The sequence below is a fragment of the Simochromis diagramma genome, unplaced genomic scaffold, assembly GCF_900408965.1.
Source record: "Simochromis diagramma unplaced genomic scaffold, fSimDia1.1 OVJJ01000327.1, whole genome shotgun sequence".
Taxonomy (NCBI): domain Eukaryota; kingdom Metazoa; phylum Chordata; class Actinopteri; order Cichliformes; family Cichlidae; genus Simochromis; species Simochromis diagramma.
The window spans coordinates 288,742-315,045 of NW_024386768.1; the positions used below are offsets into that span (position 1 = coordinate 288,742).

General features: G+C 45.1%; 2 protein-coding genes across 9 annotated transcripts in view; both read right to left on the minus strand.

Annotated features, from left to right (window-relative positions):
- Window positions 1–25,465, minus strand: chrm4b (cholinergic receptor, muscarinic 4b). Its single transcript, XM_040037389.1, has 5 exons — window positions 25,452–25,465; window positions 16,531–16,940; window positions 12,010–15,711; window positions 10,272–11,164; window positions 1–889 (listed from the first exon to the last, which is right to left on the minus strand). Exons 3-5 carry the CDS (start codon window positions 12,122–12,124, stop codon window positions 476–478), a joined length of 1,422 nt encoding a protein of 473 aa, XP_039893323.1. The 5' UTR covers window positions 12,125–15,711; window positions 16,531–16,940; window positions 25,452–25,465; the 3' UTR covers window positions 1–475.
- The window catches only part of ambra1b (autophagy/beclin-1 regulator 1b), a 17,627-nt gene continuing 9,377 nt past the window's right edge, over window positions 18,055–26,304 (minus strand). For 7 of the 8 annotated variants that reach the window (XM_040037250.1, XM_040037266.1, XM_040037244.1 and 4 more), the window contains exons 9-19: window positions 26,096–26,284; window positions 24,952–25,032; window positions 24,763–24,863; window positions 24,500–24,610; window positions 24,107–24,295; window positions 23,865–24,019; window positions 21,924–22,063; window positions 21,430–21,534; window positions 20,661–20,884; window positions 20,247–20,363; window positions 18,055–19,930 (exon numbers count right to left, since the gene is read on the minus strand). In XM_040037250.1, the coding sequence (XP_039893184.1) occupies window positions 19,443–19,930; window positions 20,247–20,363; window positions 20,661–20,884; window positions 21,430–21,534; window positions 21,924–22,063; window positions 23,865–24,019; window positions 24,107–24,295; window positions 24,500–24,610; window positions 24,763–24,863; window positions 24,952–25,032; window positions 26,096–26,284 (1,900 nt within the window). In that variant the 3' untranslated portion in view covers window positions 18,055–19,442. The remainder of the gene's footprint in view (window positions 19,931–20,246; window positions 20,364–20,660; window positions 20,885–21,429; window positions 21,535–21,923; window positions 22,064–23,864; window positions 24,020–24,106; window positions 24,296–24,499; window positions 24,611–24,762; window positions 24,864–24,951; window positions 25,033–26,095; window positions 26,285–26,304) is intronic. The other variant, XM_040037226.1, reaches the window with a different exon arrangement.

The following is a 26,304-nucleotide window of genomic DNA, read 5'->3' on the forward strand; positions in this document are numbered from 1 at the left end:
TGTTTCTTAGCAGTAATGACGCCGTTTTATTTCCTTTATTGTGCTGCATCTACCAAACACTTTCTTAATAATAAAGATGAACAGTAGCTGCAGCCTTGACAGCATTTATGCCTTGTTACATCAGTCACTGCTCATTAAACACATCATGGAGAAGCAGCAGGAAGTAGATGGATTAATTAACTACATAAACATCAAACATTTACAGCCCAAATTGTGATAAGAGGCCATGTCATCTGAGCTGGAAATGGAGACATGATGGCATTATCTGCTTTGATTTAAGGACGTTTTGCACCACCGGCTGTTTGTCAGACCAACCACTGAGCTGCAAGGATGGAAACAACCTTTTGTTCGCATTTGTTTTGCCCATCTTAAATCTCCTTCTACATTTAGATGGAAACCTGCGATAGGACCAAACTCCATGAAAGGAAAGCAAAAAGCCAGCTGCCAAAAACAAAACAAAAAAACACCAGTGCTGTTACAGCCGCCTGCAGCGGCAGCGCAGGAGGCTGCAGAAGGTTTTTCTGAAAGTCACGTTGCACAGGGCATAGCAGCCGGGGTTGACAGTGCTGTTCACGTAGCACAGCCAGTATCCTGTGGTCCACAGGGCGTCAGGAATGCGGCAATGGCAGAAGGCAGCAACAACAGCCATGACATTGTACGGCGTCCAGGTGAGGACAAATACCAGGATGATGGCCAGGATGGTCCTCGTGACCCTCCTCTCCCTCGCCATCACTCGCTGCCGCCTCCTCTCATGTGAGCTGATGTCGGGGCAGGAGGAGAAGACTGCCGAGGCCGCCCTGTGGAGGTCAGCGTTGAATGAGTCTTCAGATTCAGTCTTGTTGTGGTCTTCGTCTCCGGTGGGTTTGACAGCAGTTTGAGAGGGATGCTTCTGAGGAGACAAACAAGCCACCTTCACTTCTTTTCATCAGGCGCCCTCACAACCAATCTCTGTATTTGGATTGAACAGGGAGCCAATATAGTAGACACATGCTCTCTTTCCATTCTTTGTCCATTCTCTTGCCTTTTAGACTACAGCCATCTTTGGGAGGTAGAGCAGGTCATCTTAGAGTCATTTAAATGACTCCAAGGTTTCCTTACAGTGTCACTGAAGGCTGAAGTAATGCTATCCAGAGGAAGTGTCTGGCTTCATAAGGCATTTCTAAGATTTAGTACAATAACCTCAGTTTGATCTGAATTAAGAAGCAGAAAGTTAGCGGCCATCCAGGTCTTTATGTCTTTAAGACATTCCTGCAGTTTAACTCATTGGTGTGTGTTATCTGGCTTCATGGACAGATAGAGCTGGGTGTCATCTGCATAGCAGTGTAAATGTATGCTATGTCTTCTAATGATGCTGCCCAAGGGAAGCATGTGCAGTGTATGCTGTAGATGATGTGGATAGTGCTTTTGAAATATTTTTGGATATCTTCAACTGCCGGTACGATAAAAACTGCCCAGTCGGGCAATTCAGTATCAACAATAAATCTATTAAATGCCCGTGGTTAACAAAAGGACTACACAAGGCCTGTAAGAAGAAAAATTCTTTATATAGACAATTCACTAAGCTAAGAACTGAAGAAGCAGAGTATAGATATAAAAAATATAAAAATAAACTAACGGAAATATTAAGAACTAGTAAGAAATTATACTATACTAAATTAATACATAAAAATAAAAACAACACTAAAGAGATATGGGGAATACTTAACACTATTATTAAAGGTAACACAAAAAAGTGCTCATATCCAGATTATTTCACTAATAATAACAGTGACAATTACAATCTAAATGAGATGGTGGAGTGCTTTAACAGCTTTTTTGTAAATGTGGGACCGGAGCTGGCTACAACAATTCCAAAAAGTAATCGCAGCGAAATGTCACTGATAGAAATAAATTCAAAGACTACGTTCTTGTCGGGAGTTACTGAATTAGATATTTTAGATGTAGTTAACAACTGTAAGAACAAGACCTCTACTGATTGTTTTGGTATAGATATGACATTAGTTAAACGAATCATACATAGCATTGCCAGACCTCTAGCTTATATATGTAATTTATCATTTCAAACGGGGAAATGCCCAAAGAAAATGAAAATAGCTAAAGTTATACCCATATATAAAAGTGGAAACAAACACATCTTCACTAACTATCGACCAGTGTCCCTGCTCCCTCAGTTTTCTAAAATATTAGAAAATAAATTTATTGACAAACATAAACTAATTAATGAAAGTCAGTACGGATTTAGGACAGGAAGGTCAACTTCAATGGCTATCACTGATGCAGTAGAAGAGATAACCAACAGTCTGGATAGAAAAAGACATGCAGCAGGGATATTTATTGACTTGAAGAAAGCATTTGATACGATTAATCATAGCAGATTATTTAAAAAATTAGACAGATACGGTATTAGGGGAGTGGCTTTGAAATGGATCCAAAGTTATTTGACTGAGAGACAGCAGTATGTGAAGATGGGCGAGTTTGAATCGGGGTATTTGGGCATTAGCTGTGGAGTGCCACAAGGATCAGTTCTGGGACCAACTCTATTTAACCTTTACATAAACGACATATTTAATGTATCAAAGTTATTAAAATTAGTCATATTTGCTGACGACACCAATATTTTTTATTCTAACGACGACCATAGTGACCTAGTACTTAACATTAACAATGAGTTAAGGAAATTAAAAATATGGATGGATGTTAACAAATTATCTATAAATTTGAGCAAAACCAAGGTAATGTTCTTTGGGAATTACAATGTAAATGAAGATACTGTAATAAAAATAGATGGTGTAGTCATAGATGTAGTATCAGAAATAAAATTCTTGGGAGTAATGATTGATAGCAAATTATGCTGGAAATCACACATCAGACATATACAAAATAAAGTGTCCAAAAGTATCTCAATCATAAATAGAGCCAAGTTCTTCTTAAACTGCCATGCAATGTTTTTGTTATACTGTGTACTAGTCCTACCATACTTGACTTATTGTGTAGAGGTGTGGGGCAATAATTACAAAAGTTCTCTGCATCACCTGGTTATACTACAAAAATGTGCTATAAGAATAATGTATAAGGTAGGATATTATAGTCACACTAATATTTTGTTTTTGCAGTCAAAACTATTAAAATTGATTGATTTAGTTGAATTCTCGACTGCTCAACTCCTATATAAGGCAAATAAGGGTATACTGCCAGAAAATATCCAAAAGCTCTTTACACATAAAGAAGGAGGTTACAATTTGAGGGGATGTAGTAACTTTAAAAGGCAGATAGTTAGAACTACCAGGAAAAGTTTGTGTGTGTCTGTGTGTGGAGTGAAACTTTGGAACAGATTGGATGTAGAGCTCAAGCAATGTCCAAATATTCATCTGTTTAAATAGAGGTACAAAAAATGTATATTGTCAAGTAGGGCTGCCACGATTTGTCGACTAGTCACGATTACGTCGACTATCAAAATCGTCGACGACTGATTTAATAGGATGCCAGCTGCCGTTAAACCCCGAAGAAGAAGAAGCTGTGTCCCAGAATTCATAGCGCGGCCCAGCTCAGTTTCCAACAATGGCGGCAGCTAGTTAGTTTTAATATTACTCTTATTATTCTTTCTGGGTCACATAATAAACGTTTAACATATTTTCAGGCGAGAATGTAGCTGTGTAAACCTCAAATATCTGCTCAGTTTATCAGGACACCACATATTTTCAAAAGCGCTCCGACGTTTTCGGAGATGTCTGTTACCCACTAGCTCGATAGCTAGCCGGGGGCGAGGGTCACTAGCGCCGTGAGAACACCGGACTCCCAGCAAATTGTTTTCAAACCCACCGCCGTCTTTCGCGACTCAGGTTAAATATATATGAGTCACTTAGATAACTTAAAAATGTTGTTGTTTGGCTTTTTTTTTTTTTTTTTTTTTTTTTTTTTTTTAGTATTTTATTTGTTCCTGAGTAAATCGGTTTGGCTGAGATTAAAGTTATAGTTTTTACACAGCTGAATAAACGTAAAGCAGACAGCTGATTATCAGAAGTGTGAGATGCTCGAGAATATACTCCGGTGTCCTGTTATATTTTAGATAGCAAGGAGTTTATTAAACTTCACCGAAACAATCTGCAAATTTCATTAAAATTGAATAAACTATCATCTTGTCTTTATTTTTAGTTAGCACCTTAAAAGCTTAAAGCTGTAAGCTAATGATAGTTATATAAGAGCAGATTCTGCTGGTGCAATAAGCTGTAGTTTTACGTCCAGTGGATGATGATCTGATTAGTCGACTAATCGCATAAATAATCGGTGACTAGTCGACTATCAAAATAATCGTTTGTGGCAGCCCTATTGTCAAGGTACAAAGAGGAATCGAGTGTGTGATTGTTTATCCATGATAGTAAATAATAATATATTCTTTGTATGATTTTTTCTTTTTTTTTTCTCTTTCTTTTTTCTTTGTTTATATATAGTGTAACTGTTGGCATGATGACATTGTATATAATTTGGATTATTTCTTTATCTTGTCAAGATCCATGTCATGATTGTAAATTGTTTAAGCTGTACATTACTTTGTTTGGGTTTTGTAGTCAACGTTTTGGTGCTTTTATTTTGAAAGTCACGTTCGCTTACAAGTTGCGCTAGTTTCCGCTTTGGGTAGAACGAAGAAAAACACCTGTAAGCGCGCAGAAAGGATGGTTTTTATTGAAAGACATGTTAAGTGGACTTTGACTACACACGGTTAAACGGTTAAAGGAAACCTCAGAAGAACGGCGGCTAATTCCCTTTTTGCAGCATGCAGCCAACGAGGTATTTATTTATTTATCGTGTTTGTTGTACAGTGTTTTTACTGCTGTGTCTTATGCTGAGTTTTATTTTGTTAATGCTGTATAGTTTTCACGGTGGCTTTGGAGAGAAGTCTTCAAATAAACCAGTGACAGAAAACCACTTGCGTCTGCCTGTGCTTCGAGGGAATTATATATAGAATGTTAACAACAAATACTTATATAAACAATTATCTTGTAGAGTTGAAATGGACACTGTTGAGATTGTCTTACGCTGTTGTTATTACTGCTATCTCCATTATTAGGAAACAGTAGACCAGAATTAATTCTTAAAAGTAAAATTGATGAAGTTACTACTATACAATGGAAGCAGACTTCATTGATATTTTCATAGCTAAAATATAAATAATATATGGAGAGGATGTAATGACCATGATGGTGATGACTGTGATACTCAACGGTGGTAACAGACTGTATTATTGATGCTAAATATTTACACTACTGTATGTTGTAATTATGACAATGTGATAATTTTATAACTGTAATTGTATGTCACAAATATTTAAATGTACTGCGCAACTACAAAATTTAAAACTCAGATAAGATTGTAGGGGTGGGAGTTAAAAAGCTTGTCTTCATCCCACTCCTTTTCGAGCTAAACTTGTTTGTTTTTTTTTGTGTGTAATTGTACATTACAATAACTTTATTATTTGGTTGCTCGAATAAAAGACATTCATTCATTCATTCATTCATTCATGTATAATGTAAACAGAATTGGTCCTAGCACTGAACCCTGTGGAACTCCATAATTAACCTCAGTGTGTGAAGAGGACTCTCCATTTACATGCACAAACTGGAGTCTATTAGATAGATATGATACAAACCACTGCAGCGCAGTACCTGTAATACCTACAGCATGTTCTAATCGCTCTAATAGGATATTATGGTCGACAGTATCGAACGCTGCACTGAGGTCTAGCAGGACAAGCACAGAGATGAGTCCACTGTCAGAGGCCATAAGAAGATCATTTGTAACCTTCACTAAAGCTGTTTCTGTGCTGTGATGAGCTCTGAAACCTGACTGAAACTCTTCAAATAAACCATTCCTCTGCAGATGATCTGTTAGCTGTTTGACAACTACTCTTTCAAGGATGTTTGATATGAAAGGAAGGTTGGAGATTGGCCTATAATTAGCTAAGACTGCTGGGTCTAGAGATGCTTTTTGAGTAAAGGTTTAACTACAGCCAGCTTGAAGGCCTGTGCTACATAGCTGATTATTAGAGATAGTTGATCATATTTAAGATCGAAGAATTAATTAATGGCAGGACTTCTTTGAGCAGTTTTGTAGGAATGGGGTCTAAAAGACAGGTTGATGGTTTGGAGGAAGTAATTATTGAAGTTAACTCAGAAAGATCAATTGGAGAAAAAGAGTCTAACTTAACATCAATGGTACTAAGAGTAGCTGTAGATAATATTACATCTGTGGGATGATTATTGGTAATTTTTTCTCTAATGATAAAAATTTTATTTGTGAAGAAGTTCATGAAGTCATTACTAGTTAACGTTAAAGGGATGGTTGGCTCAAAAGAGCTCTGACTGTTTGTCAGACTGGCTACAGTGCTGAAGAGAAACCTGGGGTTGTTCTTATTTTCTTCAATCAGTGATGAATAGTAAGATGTTCTGGCTTTGCGGAGGGCTTTCTTATAAAGCAGCAAACTATTTCTCCAGGCTAAATGATGATCCTCTGAATTTGTGACACGCCATTTCCTCTCCAGATTACGAGTCATCTGCTTTAGGGTACGTGTTTGAGAATTATACCACGGAGTCAGGTACTTCTGATTAGAGACCTTAGTTTTCACAGGAGCTACAGTATCCAGAGTCGTACGTAGTGAGGAGGTGAAATTATTAACAAGATAATCGACCTCTGTTGGGGTAGCGTTCAGATAGCTGCTCTGCTCTATGTTGGTACAGGGCATTGAAGATGATAACAGTGGGTGGATTATATTCTTAAACTTAGTTACAGCGCTTTCAGAAAGACATCTACTGTGATAAAGTCTACTCTCCACTGCTGTGTAATCAGTTATTGTAAATGTAAATGTTATCAGGAAATGATCAGACAGGAGAGGGTTTTCAGGAAACACTGTTAAATGTTCAGTTTCTATGCCATATGTTAAAACAAGATCTAGAGTGTGATTAAAGTGGTGGGTGGGTTCTTTTACATTTTGAGAGAAGCCAATTGAGTCTAATAACAGATTAAATGCCATGTTGAGGCTGTCATTTTTAGCATCTACATGGATGTTAAAATCACCCACAATAATTATTTTATCTGAGCTCAGAACTAAATCAGATAAAAAGTCTGAGAAATCAGACAGAAACTCTGTGTAAGGCCCAGGTGGACGATAGATGATAACAAGTAAGACTGGTTTCTGAGTTTCACAGCTGGGGTGGACGAGGCGAAGCATCAGGCTTTCAAATGAATTAAAAGTCTGTCTTGGTCTTTCATTAATTGATAGGCTGGTGTGAAAAATTGCTGCCACACCGCCCCCTCGGCCTGTGCTTCGAGGTTTCTGGTAGTTAGAATGACTCGGGGGTGTTGATTCATTTAAACTAACATAATCATCCTGCTGCAACCAGTTTTCTGTAAGGCAGAGTAAATCAATTTGTTGATCAATTATTAAGTCATGTACTAACAGAGACTTGGAGGAGAGAGACCTAATATTTAATAATCCACATTTCACTGTTTTACTCTTTGGTTCAGATGTGGATACTGTATTGTTCTTTCTTTGTAATTGTTTATGTTTAAGTTGTTGATGGTTTTTAGTTTGTTTTTGGTCTGTTTGGAAGCTGACACAGTCTCTATGGAGATGGGTTTTTGGGGGGGTAGCAGGAGGAGAGAAGCTGCAGAGAGGCGTGTAAGACTGCAACTCTGCTTCCTGGTCCCAACTCTGGATACTCATATTTTGGGGGGTTTAATAAATTTGTCCATATTTCTAGAAATGAGAGCTGCTCCATCCAAAGTGGGATGGATGCCGTCTCTCCTAACAAGACCAGGTTTCCTCCAGAAGGTTTGCCAATTATCTATGAAGCCCACATCGTTTCTGGGACACCACTCAGACAGCCAGCAATTTAAGGAGAACATGCGGCTAAACTTGTCTCTCCTGGTCTGATTGGGGAGGGGACCAGAGAAAACTACAGAGTCCGACATTGTTTTGGCAAAGTTGCACACCGATTCAATATTGATTTTAGTGACCTCCGATTGGCGTAACCGGGTGTCATTACTGCCGACGTGAATTATGATCTTACTGAATTTACGTTTACCCTTAGCCAGCAGTTTTAAATTTCCTTCAATGTCGCCTGCTCTGGCCCCTGGAAGACAATTGACTATGGTTGCTGGTGTCTCTGGCTTCACATGTCTAAGAACAGAATCACCAATTACCAGAGTTTGACCCCCGGCGGGTGTGTCGCCGAGTGGGGAAAAACGGTTAGACACATGAACGGGTTGGTGGTGTACCTGGGGCTTCTGTTTAGGACTATGCTTCCTCCTCACCGTCACCCAGCCGCCCTCTTTCCCCAGCTGCTTGGGGTCTGCCGGGGAACAGCTAGTGGGGCCTACGCTATCTTCGGCTGCACCAGCTACAGGGGCCTGGCTAGCTACGGGTGAATGAAGGGTGCGAACCCGAGTCTCCAATTCAGTAATCCTGGCCTCCAGATTGAGAGGCTGAGGAATAACCTCCAGCACTGTCAGAGTGCTTATTTACAGTCCTAATATCATCTCTTTTCCTCCATGTTATCTGATTAACCTCCGCTCTGACACAAATGTGCTGCAGTGCAGTCACAGATCTGCCATCCGAGTGCCTCGACCCTCCGAGCAGCAGCCCGGACTCTCAGCCAGCCTCCAAATATTTATGCAGAGCTCATTAAAGTGGACAAAAAGCCGCGTTTCCTCCACTAATAAGGAGCTCAGGGTCACTCGGCTGCTGTGCTCAGATCAGCTTTATTAATGCCAAAAAAGGCATTTTGTTTGTACCCACACATTCTGCAGCCTGTAAACACTCATAGAAATATAGAACAGAAATATGCTTTATTGTGGAAATCCAGGTGTTCCAGCAACAAAGTGACAGGAAGTTGGAGCGTTCAGAAATTGGAAGACACACTGCTGCATGTGAAGGCCCACCTCAGTGAGCTCAAAGAAATAACTGGAAGAATGATAAATGTCTAAAAATGATCATAATGTGAAGCCTCGCAGCGAGGTCACTGCTCCTCTAACTAAACATGTGACACAATGTGCAGGAAAGTGCAGGACAGGTAAAGATGCCATAGGAACACCAGCCCATCCACATCAACGGTGTCAAGGTCGAAAGGGTCAGCAGCTTCAAGTTCCTTGGAGTCAACATCACAGAGGACTTCTCCTGGACCCTCACACAGACACTGCTATCAGGAAAGCTCGCCAGCGGCTTTACTTCCTGAGGAGGCTGAGGAAGTTTGGCATGAACGCCAACATCACCTCAAATTCTTACAGGTGTACGATCGAGAGCTTGCTGACGAGCTGCATCACAGTTTGGTACGAAGCTGCTCTGCCAGCAGCCGTAAATCACTACAGAGGGTGAAGGCAGCAGAGCACATCACTGGCACGAGGCTTCCTGCCATTCAGGACATTTATCTCCAGCCTCCGTAAAGCACAGAGCATCATCAAGGACCAGAGCCACCCAGCACATCAGCTGTTCCCCTTGTTACCATCTGGCAGACGTTACAGGAGTCTGTCTGCTCGGACTACAAGACTCAAAAACAGGTTTTACCACCAAGCCATACGACACCTCAACCACACACACACACACAGTCCACAGGACGCACTCAGAAGCTACCTGCAGCTTCACAAGTACTCTGTATAATCTGCACTGGTCACTCCACTTTATTGATATTTATATTTAAAAAGTGCAATACTGTGATTTTCTGCTGCTCATTCCTGTGCAATATCCCATCTGCCCCCCCTCACATTCCTGTTTAAGATTTTCTTTATTTAATCACTAGTGTACATATATTTATACATACATATATATATATAGTCAGTTAACTGAAAATCTTTTTTCTTTTACTACATCTTATTAATATTTTGCTCTTTACTATTTTTCTATTTATTTTTTATTATTTTATTTTATTATATCTACTGTACCATGCTGCTGAGTGACTGTTGCTCGTCAAATACATTTCATTGCGATGTTGACCCTGTGCTAACTCGCATATGACAAATAAAACTGAAAACTGAAAACTGCTAGTGAGTTGGCTATGAGCTAAGCTAAGCTAGCGAAACCCTAAAGACGCAGCGAGTAAAGCGCGTGAAGATATGAAAAGCGAAGTTATCTATACGGTTTTTAATAAACTGCTACAAGAACACCACTGTGTGTTGGAACAGGAACAGGAAGTGATACTCTACCGCAGAGAGAGTGAACAGGAAGTGACAGCGCCCCCTGACAACAACATTAGAGACGGTAAACAGATGAAACACATCCTTACCCAGTGTCTCCAGCTACTCTCGGCCTGCACTGTATCATCTGGACTTCTACATGTCTTCTTCTTCCTTCTGGTCTTTGGCGTGCAGGACTGGAGCTGGTTCGGGGTCAGGTCTGAGCAGGGGTCACTCGTCCCCATGCCTCGCCGCCTCAGCAGGAAGTCTTTTAAGGAGGGACTGGAAGCCCTGAGAGCACCCTGGTTTGGCATGAGCACACTCATTCGGCTGTAGCTGGCGACTGACAGGCGGCTGTAGAGGCCGATCATGATGATTGCCGGCAGGTAAAAGGAGGGAAGAGTCGTCCCCATAGTAACAGCAGGGCTAACAAGTAGACGGATGTAACACTGATCGTTAGGGACGACGCGCCCGCCCTTATCTGTCTGCCAGGACAGGATGGCGGGAGCCCAGAGAATGAAAGAAAGCAGCCAGGCGGCAGCAATCATCAGGCACGCCATCCTGCCCGTGCGCCGCACTGGGTAGCTGAGCGGTCGCGTCAGGCAAAAGTACCGATCCAGACTGATGAGCAGCAGGTTCAGGACCGAGGCGCTGCTCGCCACGTAGTCAAGGACGAGCCACGTGTCACATAGCACGGGGCCCAGCAGCCAGCGGCCCTGCAGCTTATACAGCGTGTACACGTTCATGGAGAACAGGCCGATGATCAGGTCGGCCACCGCCAGGCTCAGCAGGAAGTAATTGTTGACCATCTGCAGGTGACGGTTCACTTTGATGGACAGGATCACCAAAGTGTTGCCGAGAACGGTGAGGATGCTGAGGGAGGTGGTAACCATGGCAATGAGGACCAGCTGAGCGGTGCTGTACGGATATGGTGGTGAGAGCGGAGGCACACGGGAGGCGTTGACGGAGAGGCGGAGCAAAGTAGGTGTCGGTTCCATGTTTCCTAAAGTCACACACAAGAAGACTTTGAAATTATTGAACTGAAACGAGATCAAAGTGACCACAAAATAATAACAAGTGTTAGAACAGAAAAGACAGCGTTCCTTAAATCAGTCAACACTGAACCGTCAGCCTAGTGTGGGAAATTCAAAGAGGTCCTGATGTACTGGTTATTTTCCTGCCAACTCAGGAGATAAAGAGCAAATCAAAGAAGCGAACATCAAATGGTCATCAATGGATGTTAATGACTTTTACTAATATAATTAAAAGAAAGAACTTTGTATACTTGCCCTGAAAATGAATCAGTATCTTCCTGAGAATGATTTCCTCTTCCTCACAGAAGCTGTTTTATTGCAGCTCACACAGAAACGATGAAGCTAAACAGTTTATACAAAGTTCTCCTCGTGCAGGATTTTATTTTCTTGCAGCAAAAACTGAAGATGTTTGAAGTTTATTATAAAGATCTCGTTACATTTAATGCAAAATGTTGAAACTCCTGTGATCATTCCCAAACCTCAGTTTGGACCACATGAAAGATTTAAATGTGCAAAAGGAGCATTCATGTGGAAACGACAGATAAATGTGACAAACTAACGATGAGCTGCAGCTCTGATCAGATACAGTCACAGCTGTGTCACACTCACATCGACATTTACCTGCTCGAGGTGCAGCTTTTGCACTTCTGTGTTATTACCTTAGTAAAAGTACTTTCACTTCAGAGAAATTTCCTCCAGCTCTGAGGAGCTGACTGAAAAACACGTTTAAGCCTTCAAAATAAAAGCAGATTTCCTGACAGAACGAACCGGCAGGAGTTGCTGCGAGCGCGTTCAAAGGTTCGGTCCAGCTCACCAGGGATGTTGGAGCTGCTCAGCTTGCCGCTGTCTGCCTGTCCATCAGTCCATCTGCAGCAGTTTACATGCAGCCTCCGTCCTGACGTCATCAGATGTGGGATGTAATGACACATTAGAGAAGATGAGCCCAGCTTCAGTTACCACCACACGGGTTTTAACTTCATCTTCCTCCCAGCATTACCGTTAGTGAAGACACTGCAGCAGGCACAGAGAAGCAAACGGAAACTTCCAGCACTGTCAGAGTGCTTATTTACAGTCCTAATATCATCTCTTTTCCTCCATGTTATCTGATTAACCTCCGCTCTGACACAAATGTGCTGCAGTGCAGTCACAGATCTGCCATCCGAGTGCCTCGACCCTCCGAGCAGCAGCCCGGACTCTCAGCCAGCCTCCAAATATTTATGCAGAGCTCATTAAAGTGGACAAAAAGCCGCGTTTCCTCCTCCGCCTCATAACGATATCATTTTAAACACTAATAAGGAGCTCAGGGTCACTCAGCTGCTGTGCTCAGATCAGCTTTATTACCGTTTTCCTCGAGTGCTTAAACACATTCCTTGAAACTATGCCTCGTATTCCCCAAACAGTAAACACAAATCCATAACGTCTCACCCAATTTCCCAAACATCGTGTTATCAGGTTGAAATGCAGCTCTACACTCAAAACCATTCACCCTGCTGAAAAACCAAACTTTGCCACAGACAGCACACACAAGGCCTCAGAAACACACACACAATAACATAGTTGTACACATTGAACACAAAAAATGCAACCAAGGTACAGACGTGGACAAAAGTGGTACCCACAATGGTCCCAGAAATAACTTTAATCTGACAAAAGTAATAATAAATAAAAATTCTATTAATCTTAACCAATGAAAGTTGGACACTGCTTTTCAACCATGCTTCAAATGAATTATTTAAAAAATAAATGCATGAAACAGGCCTGGACAAAAAGGATTAAAGGTAAAGGATATAAGACCATCTCCAAGCAGCTAGATGTTCCTCTGACTACAGCTGCACGGCATTCACAAATTTCAGATCCATGGGACTGTAGCCAACCTCCCTGGACGCAGGAGGGAAATTGAGACGGATAATCCGAATGGTAACAAAAGAGCGCAGAAAGACTTCTAAAGAGATCCAAGCTGAACTTCATGCTCAAGGAACATCAGTGCCAGATCACACCATCCGTCGTTGTTTGAGCCAAAGTGGCAGGCGTCGCCTCGGCCTGGAGGTGCACACGACATAAGGCTCTAAAGTAACTCCTCGGAGTGACCACAGGAACGGTTCATAGTGTTCATAGCTCAGGGAAATGGGTGTGCTCTTTGGAAAGTGGCATTATGCTTTTGAAATTTGGCTTCATTAGATTGCTTAAACACTATAACCAATCAAGAAAAACTGTAATCCCAAAGAAGGCATTTTTACCGCCTACCCACACATCCTGCAGCCTGTAAACACTCATAGAAATATAGAACAGAAATATGCTTTATTGTGGAAATCCAGGTGTTCCAGCAGCAGAGTTACAGGAAGTTGCAGCGTTCAGAAATCAGAAAACTGCTGCATGTGAAGGCCCAGCTCAGTGAGCTGCCCTCGTGGTTACTGCAGGACTTCATGTTTTAAAAATGAAGCTGACAGGTTATCCCAGATAAATGCACCGCGGACATCAGCTGGGCTTCGAACAAAGGCTTAAATCATCGAGTCAATAAAGAAAAGATGCAACAAATCTGTGAGCACGAACAAACCACAGACGAAGTTCTGGTGCAGACTGACATCGGTACAACTTCTGCTGTTAACCCTTAAGAACCCAGACCTATTTCTACTTTCATGTAAATTACGGGGGTTGTAAGTTATGTCAAATGAATCGTATAAAACACATTTCTGAAGTTTTTTTTGTAATAGCTCCACCCACTGCCCCAGATCTGAAATGTCACATATGCGTCACATTGGGCATACAAGGTACATTTGTTCCATATTTAGAAAGTAATTCTGTAAACACTTTCTTGCTTTTAAAAACAGAATTTCCTTTTTATTGTCAAATTCTTAACATGGATGATGATGGTAACACTTCTTGGTTTACTTCAACAAGCTTCTTGGAAAAAAAGTAAAATAAATCAGCCCAATGTTGGAGGTACAACTCGAACTCTCTTGGGTGGTGGAGGTGGTGATGAGATGTTCTGTGATGGGCGCCCCCTGTGTGATTTCCAAAGGATCAGGCCTGTGGCAACTTCTGCCTGGAAGCTTCTTTGTTTCAGTTTCTTTTGGACACCAAGTAGCTCTCAGTCACGACGGTAAATCAGCCATGCGTTGACAACACCGAGCATGATGGTTTGCCAGAACAGGTGGAGATACCTCCTCCGTGACTTCATGTGGTACTTGTACCTTGCAATGCAGGCGTCAAGCAGGTCAATACCCCCCATGAATGTGTTGTACTCCTTCACAATGTGTGGCCTTTTGACCTCAACAAATGCCTTGCCCGATTTGCTCCAGCGACGGACTGTATCTTGAGGCTCAGTTGCACAATAGGATGAGATGAGGGTAACAGATTTGTTGTCATACCACTTCACAGTAACCATGCTCTCCTCCTTAGTCACCCTGGCATCAACAGATCCTCTGCCTCTCTGGGCAAGACTTTTTTCATCTTCAAGCTGACGACCTGCTAAGCGATTTCCACGAAGTGTTCCTACAAAGTAGATCTGTCGCTGAAGAAGTGTGAGCACAAGTGGGGCTGAGGAGAAGTTATCAGCAAATCTTTGTAGTTTTGCTCAGCTGGCAGAGTTTCACACAACTTCACCACAACATCTCCTCCAATCCCAAGTAAAGTCTTCTTCCCAGTACCACCTTGATAAACAACAAAATCATGGAGCATACCAGAGGATGAGCACCGGGCCCAGGTTTTCAATCCCCAGGGGTGGGGCTTTCCCTTCACATACTGCCTTATTGGGCTGTGTGTCCCCTTGAAGGGTACCATTTGCTCATCAACAGAGTTGTACTCCTCTGGGACGATATCCAGGCATTGTTTGCGAAACATTTCAAGCCATGGACGGATCTTCCAGCACTTGTCTTCTGCATCTCTGTGTAATAAATCTGTATTGTCAGTGAAATGTAGAGATCCCAACAGGGTTTGAAATCGGTTGCGGGACATGTTATCTGCTACTATAGGACACCTGGTGTCATTTTCCCAGTATGCTCGATTTCCAGGCATTTGGCATAGACCCATCCTCAGATAGAGACCAATGAGTATTTCTAGTTCTTCAACAGTGGTATTTACATTTCTCAGATGGTTGGATTTTTGTACACTGTATAAATTTGTTTGTTCCATTAACAACAGCAGCATATCATCTGTGATGAAGTTTCTGAAGTACTCCAGTGGAGTGTGGATCTCATCTGGAGGTTTGGCACAGGGTCCCTTGAATGTGATCTCAGGGGCTTCGAACATTTTATTTCTCCAGGAGAATTTTTGTGCTTTGATAGCTGCCTTGGGCTGCCCAGTGTCCATATGGCTTGAATGCGGCTCTGTCTCAGAATCACTTGAATCACAACTGTCTGAATCACTGGATTCATCACTCTCCACGTCTTTGTGGGGGATGTAATTAGGGTCACCAGAATCTTCATCTGAGCTACTTTCACATCCCTCATACTCACTGTCCTCTGCAGTGATAAACTCCAGCGCATCTTGAACACTATACTTTTTCTTTTTATCCATTCTACAAAAGAGTGAAAATGACAATGAAATGACAAAGTAAAGTTCCATCACAAATTTAGGTAATTTAATAAATTAATTATGCTTGAATTTAGTTAAATATGACTAAGAATTAACAACAAAGAATACGTTTACGTAAAATAACTGAATGAGCTAAACTGACTAAGCAAATGATCAGTTTGTCTTTTTGTGATAAATATGTGACATCAGTTTTTTTAAGAAAATTTGAGTTTAATGCCCGATGTGACATATTTGTCACAGCGATATTTAACAAACTGATTCTTACGGAGCCCCGCAGGGGACATGGGAGAAAAAAAAATTAAGACGGACTTTTGCGAGATCTCGCGAAACTAACTGAATTCCAACAATGGCTGCAGCTACTTAGTTGTAATATTACTCTTTCTGGGTCACAAAATACACTTAAGATATTTTGAGGCGTGAATGTAGTTGTGTAAACGTAAACCGAGCAGATATCTGACAAGACATCACATATTTGCAAAAGTGCTCCGACCTGACACCCACTAGCTCGAAGCTAACGGGAGGTCGAGACCTATTACAGCCGGGAGGAACACCGCTTTCCCAGCACATCGTGCCTCGACCTCCCGGTCGGCTTCGAAGAATGCGGCTAGAACTTTTGCGAGATCCCGAGTTTGTTTTGCGAGATCTCGCAAAAGTCCGTCTTAATTTTTTTTTCCTCCCATGTCCCCTGCGGGGCTCCGTAGATTCTAGATCAAATTGTTTCAGAAATATTACCAAACTAGGTTACAAGTGACCTATGACATCTTATCTAAAGTTTAGAATTGCTGAATGAGTAAAAGCTTACCTCTGCAAAAAGAAAAGAAAGTTTTTAGAATTAGCATAGTGGTCTCATTAGCTAACCAGGCAGACCAAGACTTTGAAAATGGTGCCTTGAACACCCAGAGTGCCTCACTTGTCACATGACTGAACTAGTTTGTGCAGTAGACGTCACTTAGGGACTTTATTAGTTAAAAGTCAAAGTTAAACCATTATAGTTTTTCTGTCAGTGTAAAGGGGCGGCGACACCAGTGTCACTGTGGGTCCTAAAGGGTTTTAAATTAAAAATGTTAATTTCTGTAACAGTGGAATAATTAAATCAAACTTTTCTGTCATTTGTTGCTCATCTGCCAGTGAGGGTGGTGTAATATGGGTGGATGACGTATCTGCTGCGTGTTTGTGATGCAGTGAGCTGAAGAAACGAGGAGCACAGAGGAACTCTCAAAGCTCTTTAATTACATCTAAAAGTCAAAGCAAAGAGTCACGTTAGCGCTGTACAAACTCCACAGTCTGACACACAGGTACCGATCGGACTCACACCGCTGCGCTATTCACATCCACCCCCCCACCCTGATCTCTCACACACACTCTAAAATCTTCACTGATCAAGTAAAAAGCCAGGAGGAGCATTCAGAGTCTCGCCTGCAGAGTAAAAGCTTCAATAAAAAGTGTCATGAATCCCAGAGCTCCACTCAGCACCCCCACCCACAGCCCCACCTTAAAATGCCATCAGTACATGAACTTCTAAACACACGTGGAAACAAAAAGGACAGCTGGATGCTGCAGGAAGGAAAAGTTGCACTTGATCACAAAAATTCAAGTTTTCTTCTGCAGGATTTTGAAGGATGAGGAAAGGTAGGTGTGTGTGTGTGTGTGTGTGTGTGTGTGTGTGTGTGTGTGTGTGTGTGTGTGTGTGTGTGTGTGTCCACTCAGACATCTTCCACTACAGGAGCTCTGTGACCCGAATCTTAAAGCTGACATTTAAAGTGTGGGTAAGTGCTCGAGGTGCTCCTCAGTCTCTATACGAACAACATGAGCTGCACCGAACAGCAACGTCCACACCAAGACCTGCAGTTCCTCTGCTGTCCAGCAGAGGCCCCACACACTCCTAACGTCTACAGCCTGACAGACAAACTGTTCTGGTCTCTATACATCACTTCCCCTTTGTAACACCTGTGGGGCAGGGCTCTATAACTCACCTGTCTTAATTGGAGAAGGGTTTGTATTATTAGGGGTGTGGCCTCTGGACCAATAACATGGCTGCTGTGAGGTCACTAACAGGCTGTCCAAGAACACTGAGTGAAATCTGAGGGTTTAGATTGGATGTTACCGAGCAACAGCAAGTTCCTGTAGTGGAAGACACACACACGCACACACACACACGGACAGACACACACACACACACACACACACACACACACACACACACACACACACACACACACACACACAAGCATATTTTGACTCTTCGGCTCATTAATCCCCCCCAAAAAAAAAAAAAAAAAAAACAAAAACAAAAAAAACAAAAAAAAAACAAAAAAAACCCAAAAGGAAGAAAAAAGTCTTGGACTTTATTTTGGTCGTTTAACAGAAGACGACAGTTGTCAGGGAGACTCGTCTGCAGTTCTCCGTCCTTAATAAAAAAGTCATAATAATAATGATGATAATAAATCCACTCATCACCTGGTCAGTAACAGCAGGAAGTGACCGCACAGGCTGAATGTCGACCAATCGGCGAGTTTGGATGAAAGCATTGCAGAGACGATTGATCGCCGGTGTCTGAGTCATAGCGTGAAGTTGGCGGTTGGCGTGCTCACGCTGCAGCGTCGTTCCTGCACGGAGGACAAACGCTGCAGCTTTTTGGAACGTTTTGGTGTCGTTTCTACATTTAGAGCGTCGGTCAGTGCGGCGCCCACGTGAAACCAGCAGACCTTTCACGCAGCTCGTAGGGACCGTAGCCCGAGAGAACCCCACGCCCCTGTGAAACCCCTAACCCCGCCCCCACCGGCTAAACATGTCGTGCAAACCCCACCTCGCAATCACCTTCACCGTGAACTGAGACCGCTCTGAGATGCAAACATCCAAACGTGATGAGGCGGACAGGAAACGCAGAGACGCTCAGCTAACACCCCCCCCCAAAGAAAAACAAAAAACAGACAAACTGTGGTTTCAGTGAGAACACACACACACACACACACACACACACACACACACACACACACACACGCGCCTCGGTTAGCACCAAACACACTGTAGTGCAGCTGGGTGGGGTTGGCGGGGTGGGGAGGGGTCAGAACAGGTGAATCTCCGCCCCCTCGTTGCCCTAACAGGAAGTGATTCTCCTCGTTTTCAGCCTTAAACACAAACACGTGTTCGATGAGCTGCAGCATTATTTCGAGACATGCAGGAGCTTCCGTTTGTTTAGTCGAGCGTGTGCGTTCAGTCATCGGTGGTCGCTCGCCGCCACGCCGCCGTGCAGAGTCCTGCCTCAGGCACACGCAGCAGTGACACGGTACAAAAACGTAGTGCTGAGTTCAAACACTTCAATCACTATTTCACATCTAAGGTAACGTCACATGGCACCAAACGCAGCACGTTGGAGTAAATGTGAAAGAAGCCACACCCCCACCCCTCCCTCACCAGGCGCAGCGCGTCAGGAACCTCGACCTTCATCGTGCTGGGAGAGAATCAGGTGGGGAGGAGCTCCGTGCCTCCGTTCAAGTAGGGGCTCCTGTGAGGAATGATGACGGTCCAGCTTCGGTCTGGGTTCACGAGCGCCAACGCCACTCAACAGAAAGGCTAGGGGGAGGGGGAGGGGGGAGGAGAGGTCTTTGTGTCCCTTCGTTTCCAGGTGGGAGACCCTGTGTGGGGTCGAAGCAGCACCCATTTTTGTGAGATAAGGCTTTGAGGAGCCCCCTTAACCGTCAGCCAATAGGAGGACTACCTGCTGTATGGGTCACCGGGGTAACTGTTGGGGCCGCCACCGCCAGGGAGGGGGCTGTGAGAGGAGGAGGAGGAGGAGGAAGAGGAGGGACCCGGCAAGGAGCTGTCGTCCGCCCGCCCGCTGTCGAACACGTCATCCACGTCCACAGCCAGAGAGAGCGTGGGCGGCGGCGGGGCCCACACGGGAGTGAGCTGTTCGCTGGCCTGCGGCGCCGGGCGCAGGTAGGACTGGGGCTGCGAGGCGACGAGGAGCGGACCGGAGGTGGAGGGGGCCGTGGCGACGGGCTCGGCAGTGGGCCTGGAGGCGCCCGTCTGCGAGCCGCGGTGGATGCGGTGGCTGACAATGATGTTGTTCCCAAAGCCGCCCATCGAGGCCATGGTGGTACTCTGCTCCCGCTGGACCACCGCCGTCATGCCGCCTTCAGCGATCAGCCGGCGGATTCGTGCCAGAGCGTCCTCGCCAGACCCGAACTCCGAAGACTCTCCTGAAGCAAAGAGAGCAACAGAGACAGCGTGAAGATAAACACGTGATCGTCATCATGTCTCCCCTCAGGTCATCTGTTTATAAATATTCATCTTTAAATACAAACAGTCACAACATTTCATCCAAAACACACACACACACACACACACACACACACACACACACACACACGCACACACGATGTTTGATATAAATATTTGTAACAAAACAAACGAGGTAAAAACTGAGGATCGACATGGAGGCAGAAATGAGACGACGACGACGATGCAGTAACAGGTTATTATGAGGTCGTGTTGAGAAGTCAGTGGGTGGAGTACCAGCAGCGGTGGAGGTGCCGGTCTCTGCTTCAGCTGGGACTTCCTCCTGAGCCTGGCTGCTCTGAGACGCCTCCACCTGAGCCGCTCCACTGGTGGACGGAGCTTCAGGAGGGACACCTGGGAAGAAACACACCTGATGAGACCACACACACACACACACACACACACACACACACACACACACACACGCTTACAGTGGACGGGTATTAACATCTTCATGGGGACCAGACAAGTTTACTATACTTGTGGGGACAAACAGGCCTCGTGGGTCCTCACAAGTTTGAAGCATTTTTGAGGCTCAAAATGTGGTTTTAGTGTCAGGGTCACAACTAGGTTACGGTTAGGTTTGGGGTCAGGCATTCATTTTTAATGGTTAGGTGCTAGGGAAACCATTATGTCAATGAAGGTCCTCACTAAGATAGTTGAACGGGGTTGTGTGTGTGTCAGTACTCTGAGCAGGCTGCGAGGCGCTCGGCTCCGACAGCTCCCTCTCGGTTTGAGTCTCAGCGTTTTGCAGCTGGATGATTGGCGTCTGGGTTCCTTGCGATGTCACTGAAGGGGTGGGGTGTCGGGGCTGCAGGCCAATGGCGTTCATCAGTCCCATGTCTCTGCCCGGCGTCCAGCCCGAGCGGTTCGGCCTGAAAATGAATCACAGGCCAATCAGAAACTCAAAGATCCAGACGCGTAGCGATAAACTCTCACCAGCAGGGGGCAGCGATCGATGGAGAGGTGTGAGCGTTTCTTTTTAGCCCCGCCTCCACGCTGTTCTTACCTGGTTCAGTTTCTGCCGAAGCTTTGAATCCATTTTCAAACAAATGTACAAAATGCAGCTTTAACCCTTCAAAGCCCAGCGTATCGTATGTGATGCGTTTCTGTGAGCTTTCAGGCTTCGTCATCATCAGTGTGACTTCTTTACTCTCAAAATAAATGATATCAAAGTTTTTAATGACTAAATTGCAAAAAGATGGTTATGTAACAAATTAGAATGCCTACATGCAGATTTGATATGTTTTATATACACTTTGTCTCAAGGTTCAAACACTCCAAAATGTGAAGATTTCACGTTTCAGGTTTTAAAAGGGTCAAATAACCCGAGCGCCCGTCAGCTGCGACGCCGACCACAACCACGCGTTACGAGCAGATAAAAAGCAGGCGCAAACATCGCCGCAGGCCCTGAACTCACCCCGGCCTGTCGGAGCCTCGGCTCCGGCTCGTTCCGCTGTTGTTGACGCTAAACAGTGGCTCGCTGCTCGACTCGCTGGGGCTCTCACCGTCGCTTCGATAGAACCTACACACACACACACACACACACACACACAAAACCAAAGCTGGTCAGTTCACTTCCACTCAGGAAGCCTCACGGGGGGGGGGGGGGGGGGGGGGGGGGGGCTTCATGGACTCACACAACCGCATTAAACACACTAATCGGGCTCCTCCAGTTAATGGTCTTCCTGCTCTGTTTGAGGATAATCAGATCAGAAGACGGGAGGGAGCTCTGAGAGCAGGACAGCTGAACGCGTGCTCGGTTATTTAACGTCACGCTCAGTCTGCAGCTTCTCATTCGCACAGTCAGCTGCAGAAGCCTGAATCTGCACGCCGACCTCCATCCCCGACCAGCGTTTTTGAGTCTGAGATGTCTGACTTAGCGGGACTTTGTTTTCGTGTCTGCAGACTCACACAGGCCGGCAGATCACCAGGTCTCCCTTGTTGGTTCCGTAAGCCAGTCCCATCCCTGGATCCGGCAGCCAGCGAGCAGAGTTGATGCTGACGTGGCGCCTCTGGTCCGGAGCCATGGGGTAGACCACGTTGAACACCATCTGAAACACAGACGCACTGCAGCTGAAGCACATGTCACAGCAAAGCTGCGTAAAACCAGCTTTTCCCAAACGACGGGATGTGGAGCTCGTCCTGGATCAGAGCTCACCGCTCACTTTTGTTTTCTGGAACGTGGACTCTGCAGCGCGGGGAGCGTCCCATTCTCTGTGCTCAACTTTAGAGAATGTTCTCCTGAAAATAACGAAAACACTGGCAGTGGGCGGTACTACTTGCTATTCAGGATTTTTTAAAAAGTTGACCTCTGACTAGGGCTGGGCGATATGGCCTAAAATCCATATCGTGATATAATTTGAAGCACATGCGGTAACGATATATATCACGATATATTCTTTTCTTCTGTATAACGTATTTTCCACACTATAAGGCTTAAAATCCTTTAATTGTCTCAAAAATCGACAGTGTGCCTTATGTATGAATTCTGGTTGTGCTTACCGACCTCGAACCGATTTTGGCTGCAGAAATCTGTTAAAAATATTTTAGTACAACTGTGGTAAGCCCCACTGCTTGATGGCTCGTCAGAGCATCACGGCTGCCGTAGGGAGGAGCTTCGTGGAGTAATCTGGGTCCAAAACTCCGTCCGCTTCAGGTCCCAAAGTCAAACGAACACTGAGAGTTAAAAACGGTCTAAATTCTTTCATCTTTAATTAAATCATCAGTGTTGCTGCTTTACCAGGTGTAACAATTAAGTTTAACATCCAGGCATCCATGAAAACAGAATTTATTAAATTTAACAGAGTTAGAAGTTAACAGGAAGTTAGCTCGCTAGTTTCCACCTAAACATTTCATACCATGTTCTGACTGAGATTTTTGAAACTAATTCAAACGTACAGCTCTGCTACCACTTCCAACATAAATGAAGACAGAAACTAAACAGCAGTGGCGTTTGCAGGGTTACTGAAGTTGGACTACCTGGTATATAATGTTGTGCTACGTGATTGCTAGCGACACAGCTATGTTAGCATAACATTAGCACAGTGAAGCTGGAGGATGAACGCCAACGTTTTTTTCCACTCGATAAAAGTTAACGTGAGGGATTCTGGTGGTCAGGGACAAATGCAGTCGCATAGCTAGGATGCTATACACGGGCCAAACTTCAGTCAGGAGAACAACTGAGATCATTCATCCACACTATGAGGTTAGTCATTAATATACTGCAACAACATGGGAACAGAACAGCTGCAGAGGATTCAGCATTAATGAATCAATGTTACGGAAGTGGAGGAAGCGCAGATTTTGCTTTCCCCATATTTCAACAGTGCTTCATGTCTTTGCTGTGACTGTCGCCCGCCATAATTTGCAGATGATAATGGTTGTAGCCGCTGCAATGCAATTCGACCAAAACAGGCGCAGCTTGATGACATCATCAACATACGCTTTCGGGATAGAGCGACATAGTCAAAATCTCTATCGTTGGCCAAATTTATATCGTTTCTATCGTATATGGTTTCTATTGCCCACCCCTACCTCTGACCTTTACTGAGATTCAAACTCGCCGAGGTACCAATTTCTAAATCCTTCTCAGGTTATCAGACTCACACCCCAGCAGCCTTTTACAGTGAAACATGAAGTAAGGCTTGGTGAGTTTTCATGTATGTGGAGGAAAAATTCCCTTTAAAAAAAAAAAAAAAAAAAAATCTGATTTCACACAAACTCTTCAACTTGTCTGACATCATCATCGTTTACATGCTGCCCGCTGATCTGACATCAGTTTTTCGATTTGTCCTCTGTAAAAACAAACCTGACCAGCAGCTTTCTATCAAATAAATCTGAGGCCCCTCTCACCCTGATGGACGTCTCTCCTCCGTGCGGCTGCTGCAGGCGGAAGACTTGCGCCACCATGTGGTCAGTGGTGGGATGCAGCAGGATCCTGCGGGAGGCCAGGCCCACCATCACGTAACAGCCCATCGGAGACAAGCTGACGGAGATGGCATTTGGACCTGAGGGAGAAAACACCGCTGTCATCGTCACCATCCTACAAACCTGGACGTGCGACAGAGAGAGCCGCCGTCTCTGTGAGGACGTACCGAATCGCTTGGTGTACAGCATCTCTCCCAGGTTGTGGGGGGCGAGCGAGTAGATGGCCAGGATGCCCTCGTCTGGGAAACCGCGCTGGCTGCTGGGAATGAAAACCGCCAGCAGCTGCCCGTCCGCAGAGATGTCACAGCTGGCGTCGTTGTAGATCTTACAGTTTGGCACCAGAACGTTGACTGAGGCTGTGGGGGGGGGCAGAGAGAGGGAGTCTGTGAGGCGTTCAGACAAACATCCTCAGAGCGGCCTGTTTGTTAAACCCCGTCAGAGTGGGTGACCTTTAACCCCTCCAAACCGGGCTGAGCAGGAACTGTGAAACGATGTCTGAACAGAAACTGCAAGTTGAACTAAAGCAGAGGACTCAAACCCTCGGCCTCGCGCTGCCGTACCATTGCTGATCTCAGGAAGGTCAAACTTGGTGAAGTCCCACCACTGCAGGCGGTACGTGGTGTTGGCGATGTTGCTGGCGACGGCAGACTGACCATCCCCGATCGACGCCCCTGTGGAGGACAGGAAACGGCGTCACTGGGCACGCTCGGTAACCCACATCTCCATTTGAAGAAAAAGAACAACTTTGTGGTCACCGTGTCCTGACGGAGGTCGGATACGAGCCGCCTTCTTTTTAAATAAATGTGTGCGTGTGCGCGCATACCTGCGAGCACCCTGTTGACAGAGGAGTGTGTGGCGAGCCCGGGCTGCCCTCGCTCGTGGAAGATGCCGGCGTAGGGCAGGTACTCGGGCAGGAGGAATCGGCTGCAGGATGACAAACAGGAATGAGATGAGAACCAAAGCGGCGAGCGCGAGTTTACCAGGTTCAGCGGCGGGTTCGGAGCCAACTCACCGAGGGACGAAACGGCCCAGCGAGGGCGCAGACATCCTGGCGTTTCGAGGCGTCCGGTGTCGCGTTCTGTCACTGTTGTCGCTGCAGAAACAAAGAGAAGGACTGAACAACCGCGACTCAACCAGCGTTCGGACGCATCAAAACTCGTTACTGCGGTGATGTCATTCATCGCTGCAATCACATGATCTGAGCCCGCCGGCATCGCCAGTTTCCCGTCTTGGTTTTGATTAAACAAAATTAAATTAAATTCAGCCTCTCGTCTGAAAACAACTGAATTTAGCTGTGGCCAATAAGAGGGCAGCTGAGACGCGCTGCACGCAAACATACCTACAGCACGGTGAAAAGAGCCCCGCCCACCACGGGAGAGGCTGGGACGGAAACACGAGGACTCGAGTCAACAACATCAGGGCTGCACGCTGCGTTTCTACAGGACAGCTCAGAGCGGGGCACAAACGCCGTCTGTGGACCCGCCTACCTGACGGCACGTGACGATAATTTACGAGCTCACGTCTGATTTCAGCGATTTTAAACATCTGAGGCAAATTCCTGAACGGACTCCAGAACAGCGTTTTGTCCAGATTCATTTTCTAATCTTCGATGATGGACCGCCGTGTGCCGTTACACAGTTTTAACCACTCCTCCTAACGCACGCTCAATAATCCACCAGAGCCAAGGGCCAGGGCCCGTGGCCACGCCTTAATGATGAGGATGTCACATCCTGGACAGGGAGGAACGCTGGTTTGAGTGAAAAGGGAAAGACCATCTCTGAATGGAGGAGGGGCCTAAGGGTACATCTGTCGCCATCTTACAAAGCTGTGATTGCAGCCATTCCCCAACTCTCTGTGACCGGGACTGATGGTTATTGATCAGTGATCATAAACTGACCTCACAGCCTGTTGTTAGTTTCAGTCATTGTGCAAATAAGGTTGAAACCTGCAGTCACCTGGACGAGTGATGAAATGTTTCTCCCACTGAAAACGTCCCAGTGAACAGAATAAACTTCTGATTAGTTTTACTCGAAACGAGCCAACCTAACGAGCCAACCTAACGAGCCAACCTAACGAGCGGCTGCGCTGACAGGATAAGACCGGCTCAGGTCACAGTGTGCTGTGTGAACCATGAGAGGAAGGCGACTGAAACTTACTCGAGATCCTCAAAGTCCACGTCGCCACTGTCCATGGAGCCGGGCGGGTTGCTGGCCGGGCTGTCCGACGAGGAGGACGACATGGCCCGCAGCCGGTTCTGCTGGTACCGGAGCGAGCGCTGGCGAATGCTGTCGCGCCTCGACAGATACTGGATCATCCTCTGAGCGTAGTAAGCTGCTGGAGAAAGCCTGCACAGCAGAGGGCAAAA